The sequence below is a fragment of the Echiichthys vipera genome, assembly GCF_963691815.1.
Source record: "Echiichthys vipera genome assembly, chromosome: 5".
NCBI classification, from domain to species: Eukaryota; Metazoa; Chordata; class Actinopteri; order Perciformes; family Trachinidae; genus Echiichthys; species Echiichthys vipera.
Window position 1 is genome coordinate 13,518,912 of NC_139830.1, and position 10,439 is coordinate 13,529,350.

Below are 10,439 nucleotides of genomic sequence, written 5' to 3' on the forward strand. Positions count from 1 at the left end.
TGGCAACTGCACATCTGCACTATCCCTGCCTAAACTACCCAGCTACTCTATCAGCCACCTCATTGCTCTCAACCCCAACATCTGCTGGTAGCCATTGAAAACCTGCACTAACACTGTGAATATTTTCTAGTTTCTTCACTCATATTACTCATATACTATTCTTTATGTGTCTCTCTAAATGCCACAATATTTCCTATTTCACTTTTCTGTATTAGTTATTTTATTGACAATTCCACATCAACGTCTGTCCACAGCCGGAGAGTGCTGTTGGCCAGCACCTACCTTTATTCCATTTAATTCCAGTTCCTCTGGGTATTTTCTTAGGCAGTATTTATATAGCTGCCCCTATTAATCCTGCTATTACCCTCAAACTTCCAGCACTCTGCTAGAAGAGAGATTGATGGAAGAGCTGTTCCAACTTAACTTAACTTTACCCAGTAATTTAGTGCTTGTTTTGCAGGAGTTTACCCTCAGTGGAGCATCCCCAGTTTTCACTAGGAGATTACCGATGTCTTGAATGCCCCAGTGCACAACCTCAGAGCCCTGACCTGAACAAAGTTCAACTTAGTGTAGATTTGGCCACTGAACCATATGCCAACCACCCATAGTCAAATATTGCTCTTATCATAGCCTTATAGATCATCATTATTAGATTTCTACCTGCCCCCATGGAACACCAGGTCAAGCACCTCAAAATATTCACGATCTTTTCACAGTTACTCTCCATTTTCTCCAATTGTGCTCTACATGTGAATTTAAGCCTGAACACGTAGACCCTAACTCTTCCAAGGGGTTCGCAACTTTGGTTCACTGTTAATATTATTTTGGAAATTAAATAACTAAGAGCCTCAATAAAAGCAACATACTCTGGTAGGGATAAATTATATAACGGTCTTTTTCAGGACCAACGTGGCTTTCACACAACACAAGATACCTGAATGCAACTTAATTTCTTTCTTTTTCCCCCTATTTTTAAGCTTTCTCTTATTGTTTGCAACTCGCACTTATCCTCAAAGCAATTTCAGTCAAAAACAACTGGACTGGTTGTTTGTCTAGGAAGACGTTTCACCTCTCATCCAAGAGGCTTCATCAGTTCATGTACGCATCTGACCAGGCTGGGACTGGTCCAGCAATTTTTGACTGAAATTGCTTTGAGGATAACGATGACCTGGACGAATGAGAACATTCACAGGCTTAACTCACACTTATCCTTGTTTCAATATGTAATATTATCATGCAACTTAATTTATTCTACAGAATTAGCTGTGTCAGTCTAGATCAAAGCTTTAGCCATAGTAGAAACTCCATTGCTTGCTTTAGGATGCTTCACTTATACTTTCTCTGTAAAAAGAACTCTGAAAATCCATGCAATGGATCACTAGAAACAGAAGCCTGCTTAGTGGATACTACTGTGAATGCTTTAAATGTGATTTGTCAGTGTAAAGCACTGGGTCGTAGATTTCTCTCTAATTATAAAGCTCATAAAAGCTTATTATTGGCATTTACCTCCCTTCGCCCTCTAAGTATCACTGTGCTGCACTGTAGGTAGCCCCGGGCAATGCCAGGACAAATATGCCGTATGGCTTTTAAACCTTTTTGTGTTCCTTATCTACTCAGGTTCTTTTATCTTGGTCTTTACCTGCAGATGAGAGTTCACTGTGTCTTAGCAGTGTTTCTGTGGCTTCCTGAGAGAGGGTTATTATTCAGACTAATGGGGGAGAAGCAACTGCAGCATCAGGACTGAAAGTTTTAAAGTCAGGTGTTGAAAGATGGAGGGGTGTGGTCACTTGTGTGTTTAAAACCTATAGAGGTGACTGTGTGAGTCGATATGCATGTGTGTTTCTTTTTTATATTTTTGTGCTGTAGTGTAGACGGTAAAATCAGTAGCATTTTTATCTGTGAGCGCCTGTTCTTAGACAGAAGCACTATGCAGAGACACAGAGGTGAAGAAAGAGGGAGGGAGGGGAGAATTATGGGATAGTCGTGGGAAACAATACCAGCAAAGCAAAGAGAGCTAAGATATTTGTCTGTATTGTATTGTTGGCTTGAGCAACATATTTTCTTCCCTCTTATGCAAATTGGACAAAATTGAATTTGAAAAACATGAAATTAAGTGATATGCCGAGTCTGCACCTGATTGAGAGGTCTTTCTAAATGCACAAAGACACAAATTAAATTAATCAGAAAGTCAAGGACAGCTGCAAAGGAGGATGTAAGGCTGCTGAGGCTTTATATACTGTATAGATTAATGCAGATGAAGGAGGGTCGTTTTAAAGAGATTTATGGAGAAGTTGAGAGAGAGAAAGAGAGAGAGGGAGAGAGAGAGAGAGAGAAAGAGAGAGAGCAGTTTGACAGACAGAGTGAGCAATTAAGAAACCGAAAAAGAGAGGAGAGTGTACACAAGCAAAAATCGAACATATGGAGATGCTGAGAACAACCGAGGGGGAGGCAAAGAGAGGCAGAGAAAGTCCCAGGAGACCTATTGTATCCAATGCTTTTTACTGTGGTGATGATGCACCATGCCGCTGGTCCCCTCCTCTCATTAAAGCTTTATGAAGCAAGCTTAGCACACATTTTATTACAATGACGCCACTGTCTGGCACATTCAAGCCTTGCGGCGGGGTGGAGGTGGTGGAGGGGGTTGCAGAGAAACAAGCCCATGGAGACGTTCATCAGAAAGGGAAACATGGGAGAAAAAAACAGATGGGAGAGTCAGAGAGGCAAAGCCAGCATCAGAAAGCATAGAAAGAAACTAAAGATATGAGGGAGGAGGTGAATAGGGAAGAGAAACAGAGAGAGAGTGGATGAATGAAGAAAGAGACATACATAGAGATGTTTGTTATGTGCTCTGAGCCTCTGTGTATGGTTGCAGATGTCTTGGTATTGTTTGAAAAGAGAATGGTTTGGGATTAAGGCTATCAATATTTCCTTAAATTTTGATGGAGACCCAGGAGGTGGGTAAAAAAATTAAATTTGCAGACAGTGATGTCACAAATTGCATCTAGGCCAGTAGTTTCAGTCATGTTTAGAAAGATATTTGTCAGTTGTTATGGGAGCAGCCAGCGCTCCACTCTGTTAGTATGTCACTTCTAGGGCTGCCGCTAATGGCTGTTTTTCTATTGATTAATCTATTAATCTAAACGACTCATTTTCCTGCAAAAAAATCAAATTGATTGTTTCATCGTTCATTTTATTTTGACAAACTGCATGTCATTTTATAATTAAAATGTAAAATGTGAAAAGAAGAGGGCGTATTATTTCATTTTGATGAAGCAAAACCAACCCCTCTCTTTTCAAATATTACAATTTAAAGTTTCTTTAAATATTTTAGTTATTTATCAGTTACTTTTTCAAATGTACATGAACCAATCTTCACATCAGTGTAAATTAGATCCACAGCAAGAAAATATGTTACTTTTAAAGCTGCTTCCTGTGACTCCCATTATGAACTTCTCCGTCAGCACTTGTATAATTCTCTACTGAGCCTGTTAACCCGTACCAACAATGTTATGTTCGCTTCACCTGTCTCTCCTCTGCTCTGCTCACTGTGTGTTCAGCAAGATGCACGGAGCACTGCGGCTTCAGCATAGCAGTTGTTGATTCTAATGGACGTGCTCTGCTGCTCTGTAGTGGGGATGCAGGCAGATATACGTGCCGGGGTCCCAGGGATGTTCGTGTGAAATCTCAACAATGGTGCTCATCAGCACCTCCGCTGCAGAATAAATAAAAGAGAAACACTGACAGGAATGTATAGAACATTTCAGAGAAAGTTTTTTTTAAAGTTTTCAAAAAAGATGCGTCGACATCGATATTTCAAGTCGACGCATTTTCAACGTTGACGTCATCAATTATGACGACTTGTCGTGGCAGCCCGAGTCACACAGTAGTCATCACGTGTAATGCTTTAGTTTATGTTCTGCTTCTTTTTCTAATTTTGCTCTGATCCCAAAAACACAAATTAATTTAAAAGCAAGGGAATTGCACTTTCCATGACACTGCTGTCAAATAAATTCAATACAGTACGCTGTTTGTCCGTAGACAGTGTAAGAACACTATTTCTCCCAGCCAAGAGCTGTTTTTTTATCAGTAAGCTGCCATTGTAAATGAATGCCAAGTATAATCTTCCCTACGTGTTTCAATATGCTCGCATCTTAACAAGCTGTCTTTGTTTCCTGTTTACTTCATTCGCTGTCATTTTACTATTAATTTGATTTTAGATGGATATTTGCTCTTATCTTCTGAGCACTTAATTATTATGACAACTTCAATGATTTAGTTCAAATATCTTTGTCCATTCCTGGACTGTAAAATATAGCATATGTCATAGTTCATCACACACATCCTCGTTTCTATAACCATCTCTCATGTTGCTAAGTATCGAATTAAACTTGGAAATGCCATAAAAACTATCTTGGAAGGCTCAATGTTTGTTGACTTAGAGGAGGCCATGACTCAGCTCCTGCTGAATGACGTATGCTACATACGTAGTATGCTAGTTCTCTGAATTGAAGACATTTAGCTCCTGTCATAATCTGAGAATAAATCCCTGCCTTATCGCCTGCTGGGTGTATGGGCCTCGGCTTTGTTTAATTGCCACAAGCCGAACCGTCAGAGCTGCATCTCCCTCAGTATTTACCCCCACTGAGGCTTATACTGTAGCTGATAATGGAATTACTCTCAGTCCCAGGAGGAGAGAGATAGGGAGGAACAGAAAGCAGAGAAAGAGAGGGAGGGAGAAAAGATGAAGGAAAGTGGATGGTTGTAGTGCCCACCTTGAAAAACAGAGGGGAAAAGGTATGAGATGAAGTGATGCACAAGGAAATCAAAAGAGGGAGAAAAGGTTACAGAGTTATGGCCGGTTGTTGCCAAAAGCAAGTCTGCAGTCCCCCAGTGTTACTGTTCCTTCAGTGTGGCGTATAACAGGCTGGAGTGAATTATGACGCAGGATAGAGCTAAGGCTCCCAACATGCCTGCCTGAAAAAATCTAGCTGAAATGATGAATGGGACTAAGAGAGAAAGGAGGGGATGAAGAGGATGGAAAAAAAGAGAAACATTAAAGAGTGTAAAAATAAAAATGAGTTGACGGGCACATTTAGTCACTTCACTCGCTGAGTCCTTAGAAAGTGAAGCATTTGCGCATTTCTGTTGATTTGTTAGAATTAGGACTCTCCCCCGTAAACACCCTAAAGCCTTTTCTTTTCGTGTGTGTGTTAAAATACAGTTTTTGGTGTTGCACTGATAAACGACAAACCAAAGCAGAAGAGAGATTTTTGTGGAAGCGAGATAGAGGAGGACGTCTGTGCTTTTCACTCTCCTCTCTGTCATGGTTGAAAGCTTCTGGGTGTTTGAAGACTGAGTTGAAGTGTTGTAGTGGAAAATTACTTCACATTTGAAGTGAGCTCGCGGCTCGGTCAAGGGTTTTTGTATCTGCCAGTGTGTGCGTGCATGGATGGATCTTAAGGATGTTAAGCTCTAAGCAGGTGGGATTATTTGACTGTAATTTCCTTAACAACTGTATAAGCAGGCAGCCATGCCAGATTTGGATATTGGGAATGATTTTGCGCCAGTCAGAAAATTTGAAAAATTGCTTGCCAGGGGCTTGTAGGGTAGTTTGATTTCCACCCATGTACGTGCAAATGTGTGTGCTTATACTTTATAATTACACATGACGGGCAGAGAGGGATTTTTCTGTTAGTGCCATGAAACTGCCTGTTGTTTTGGATTAAATAAAAGTTGTTTTTTCAAAGGAAACTCAACAACACTTCTGTAAAACTGATTCATGTATTTCCAAGATTTATTTCGCTTTCATTAGACTTTTTTTTTTTTAAACCAGTCACATTTATGGATGCTAACACACACCACTCAAAGTGCTTTTGTTCGTGAGTCTAATTAGGAGTGAGATGTTGCGGGTGACTCCAGCTGAAGCTGTCACTCACTAAAATAATTGAGATGTTTAACCAGATCCCAGAGTGTGGATTTAATTAAGGAACATGTGTCTTTGTCCGTTCAGTCCTGTTGTTTGTTCTTTTACTTCTCTGTTCATTTGCAAAGCTCTCAAAAACAGTGTCACTATGTATACTGTTTTCTAATTTCTAATTTCCCTCTCTTTTGTATTCCTTCTCCCATCTGGATCCCTCCACCAACACCCCTCCCTCCTCTTCTCTTCCCTCCTCACATCAGTCTGTTCTCAGTATTCGAGGGGGGTCTTTGCCATCTTTGGCCTTTACGACAAGCGCTCGGTGAACACGCTGACGTCTTTCTGTGGGGCCCTGCACATCAGCCTTGTGACTCCCAGCTTCCCCACGGAAGGAGAGGGCCAGTTCACCCTGCAGCTGCGGCCGTCGATCAGAGGGGCTTTGCTGTCCCTGTTGGACCACTATGACTGGAGCCGATTTGTCTTCCTCTACGACACGGACAGAGGTGAATGCACAATGACAAATACATTAACAAGTTATGTGAAGAGTCGGCTAAATGACAAAATGTCAATGTCACAATTTGATTGGCGTAAACTTTTTTTTGTTTCGAAATGGGTTTTCATATGAAGAGGTATAAACATCCAGGGAAATCAATGATTATATCAGCATTAGTGTTGGACCTTGAAGTTGATTGTTCCTTTTATAATCTAAGATAAAATGAGAGAAAAGATAAGCCTCCATTGATTCACGAATGGGAAATGCAGGTGTTGCAGCAGCACAAGGACAAAAACGAGTACAGATAAGTAGTAAAAAGAATAGAAACTGTACAAGTGCACTCTTCATTTTATTTTATAAGGGCACCGTTTCTGCATCCGGGGCCTAGTGCAGCCCAGGACTATTTTGATTGGTTTAAAGAAATATAAAAAAAGGCTAGTTTTTTTTCCCCCTATACCAAAATGATGTCATGCAGCCAGAACTTACTCCAGCGCTGACACAGCGGTCTGGCAATACAGGAAGATCAAAGTGATGCAGTACATCAGAGGTATTTTTGGAAAGTAGACAACGAGGGCTGTAGCTTGGTATTATAGTCTACTTTGATTGTGTACCAGGACTATCCAAATGACTGTGATGTTGTGTCTTTACACTGCCAGAGATTCAAGAGGGTAGATCTGCTGTCTCTATCTGGAAAATCAAAATAGATTTCCAACTAAGTGTAATTCCAAAAACCTTTTAGCATGAAGAATTAGAAGTTAATTTGGGCTCAGTTCGGAATGGTACACTAAGGACAATGTTATGATATAAGTATTTTTAAAAGGTCTAATATTTGCCTGGTATGACTTAATTTAACTCCCAAATGTAATCTTGTTTACTTCACGGAACATCACAAAGGCTGTACTACTGAATCTACACTTTCCTGTTGAAAGAATACAGCTGCAGAAACAAGGGTGTAATTTCCATTTAGGCACTTTTCAGAAAGAAACTACAGTTTGGCCTCAACTCTTACAGCGTTCACCTGCCTTCACTTTAACCATCCCATCATGCAGTGCACGTAAGTTAGAGCAGGCACAGCTGACGCCCTGGCCCCCTAACCACTGTCATGGGAATTCTTGGCACGTTATCTCTCTCTCTCTCTCTCTGTCTCTCTCTCTCTCTCTCTCTCTCTCTCTCTCTCTCTCTCTCTCTCTCTCTCTCTCTCTCTCTCTCTCTCTCTCTCTCTCTCTCTCTCTGTCTCTCTCTCTCTCTCTCTCTCTCTCTCTCTCTCTCTTTCTTTCTGTCTTTTACACATGCACATACACACACACACACACAGACTAAGTCCCTGCCACAGGGAGAGAAACACAGGTCAAACGTGACGCAGAGTCCCCAGACCATAGTATAGTGGTGTGTTATGGAATCAGTGAGCTGCACAGTGTGTGTATGCGTGTCTGTGCCTTTGCCAGTCTCCCTCTGGCCCAGGTTGTCTGGGTTAGTACCCAGGGGGAGCAGAGGGAGAAGGGGGGGGGGGGGGGGGGGGGGACACACGTTAGGTTGAGTTAATCTGGTGGAGCTGCCAAAAAGGAATAAATAGGAGAAAATAGGAAAGACAGGTGTGGGAAAAGGTAGGAGGACATAAACAAGGTTACGGTGGAAGAGCCAGGAAGAGGAGAAAGTGGAGGTTGATGGGCGGCGATTAAGGGAGGCAGGGGGAGATTACAGAAATGACAGGAAGGAGGAGTAAGAGGACAGACAGGATCACAAACCTCTGGGGATATACAGTAGTACATAACAGGAAAAGGGGGTGAAGATTGAGAGAATGGAGGGAGAAATGGAGCGGAGGATAGATGCGTAGAGTTTGGGCTGTGCTCACCCTTGACTTGGCCAAGGCAGTGCCTTTCATTATAGGCTCCCATCAGGCCCTGCTGCCGGTAATGTGCTGGAAAATGGGCAGTAACACTGTGATCTGTTTTATGCTTCCTGCTCTGCTCTGCTCCACAGACAGCCTGCACACACACACACACACACACACATACACGCACACAGAGGTATGTGTACAAACCTGCACATGAGCATCAAAAAAGAAATGTATACCCTCACACGTATAAATTCACATACAGTAGATGTATGTACATCTGGGCATTTATTAGAATAATATAAATTCAGCGGTACAAATAAAACATGTACACACACAAATCACAGACACAGACAAGTCCCCCCCCCCCCCCACCACCACACACACACACACACACACACATATACATACACCACGATTACTGAGGCTTTTTTTGTTTCAACCATACAGTCTATGGTTTCAACTGAAGCGGCAAATAGCTGCATAAGTAGAAAAAAGCAGGGTAACATTTGACACTGTTGCACTGCAGTGTGTGTGTGTGTGTGTGTGTGTGTGTGTGTGTGTGTGTGTGTGTGTGTGTGTGTGTGTGTGTGTGTGTGTGTGTGTGTGTGTGTGTGTGTGTGTGTGTGTGTGTGTGTGTGTGTGTGTGTGTGTGTGTGTTTTGTGTTTTGTCTCTTCTTATGGGGATGTGTGGGTGTGTATATTTTCATTGTGTTCACATGTGTCACTTTGAGTGAATTTTGAGGTATTTTCATTGTATTTCCTATGATTCCCATTGTAGCCCAGAGCACAACTTATTTGGAGGTTTGATAGAGATTACAATGACCATTATGATAAACTTGCAGTAGGGTGTGTGCCAATATTGTAATGGATTATGATTATGATATAGAGTTGTCACTATTTATTGTTATTTTTCAACTTTTTATGATCCATCTAAACAGATGTTCAGTGTAATATACCTTTATTCATCGCTTGTGTTGCCATCTGCTCATGGGATAATTTTATCTTTGAAATTCATGATATCATGCTGAGAGTCATATTACCCTATTCAAAGCTGTATTCAATCATTGTGTAGAAAAGAAACTTTCCTTTCTGTGTTTTTATCCGGGCTATAAAATTGATGAGTTGCATTCGAATCAAAGTTCATGTCTGAGCAAGAGGAAATTAGAAGTTTAATGTCAATGAAATGTCATGATCAACCGTGTGCTGTTTTGCGACATAACTCTTTGTCCTGATAAGCTCTCTGGGCTGGTTGATAAAGTGTCATTTAAGAGAGGACTGTTGCTTGAGGTGTCAAGTTCTTAACCCCGCTTTTGAAGGCAAGACATTTGGGTGTTTGGGAAATGAGATGGGCTGATGAATATGCTGGAAAGTATTGCACATTCAAGTGTTATTTTGGGGCTTTAAAGGGGACCTATTATGTTTTTCTATTTTCCCTATTTTCTGTCATATACTGTATATTGTTACAATGGTGGCTGTTCATATTAAAGTTACCAAAGCTTCAAATAATGAGGTAAAGATATGGAAAGTAAACCCTGAAAACCAAAACGTCAGATTTCAGACCGTCATGACCGTCATAACAGTTTTTTTCTACTCTCAGCTTAAGCTTACGTCAACCCGTGCTGGATTTCTTTACATGGTCATTTGCTCCAGGCATGTTACTGCAAGGTTTACATTTTATAGACTGCTACATGTAGCTAGCACCAGAGAAACCTGTGGTCTTGGTTATTGATGTTGTTATTTCGGATCACATTTTTGCTGGAACATGTCCAGTTTTATCGTTTTTTGTTCAGAAGCCTTTATTGGTAATTTTTCATGGTATAAAATGCTGATTTACTCCTTTACAGATGCGGAAGTCTCGGAAAAGGCAACCAATCAGAGCAGACTGTTTCTTTGGGAGAGAAGGGTTTAAACTTTAAAGAGACAGGCGCTAGCTCAGAGTGTCTTAGACAGAGGGTGAATACAGGCGTAGCAGACATGGGCAGTATGAGAAAAATTGTGTTTATTTGAAAATGAAAGCATGCAAACATGTTCTAGTAGAGACCCAAAATACAAGTATGAACCTCAAAATGAGCATGAGGGGTCGCCTATAAGTTTTGCCGGAAAAAAACAAAGTTAAATATAGTTATTTAACATTTCAAGTATGGTTCCTACCTAGTACAGCTTTAATATTTTCTTTTTCGACTTTCCTTCCC

At 41.0% G+C, this 10,439-nt stretch overlaps 1 protein-coding gene across 2 annotated transcripts in view; it reads left to right on the forward strand.

Annotated features, from left to right (window-relative positions):
- The window catches only part of gria4a (glutamate receptor, ionotropic, AMPA 4a), a gene marked incomplete at its 3' end in the record, with an annotated part of 102,785 nt that overhangs the window by 36,129 nt on the left and 56,217 nt on the right, over positions 1 to 10,439 (forward strand). For both annotated transcript variants that reach the window (XM_083914404.1, XM_083914403.1), the window contains exon 3: positions 6,181 to 6,420. In XM_083914404.1, the coding sequence (XP_083770530.1) occupies positions 6,181 to 6,420 (240 nt within the window). The remainder of the gene's footprint in view (positions 1 to 6,180; positions 6,421 to 10,439) is intronic.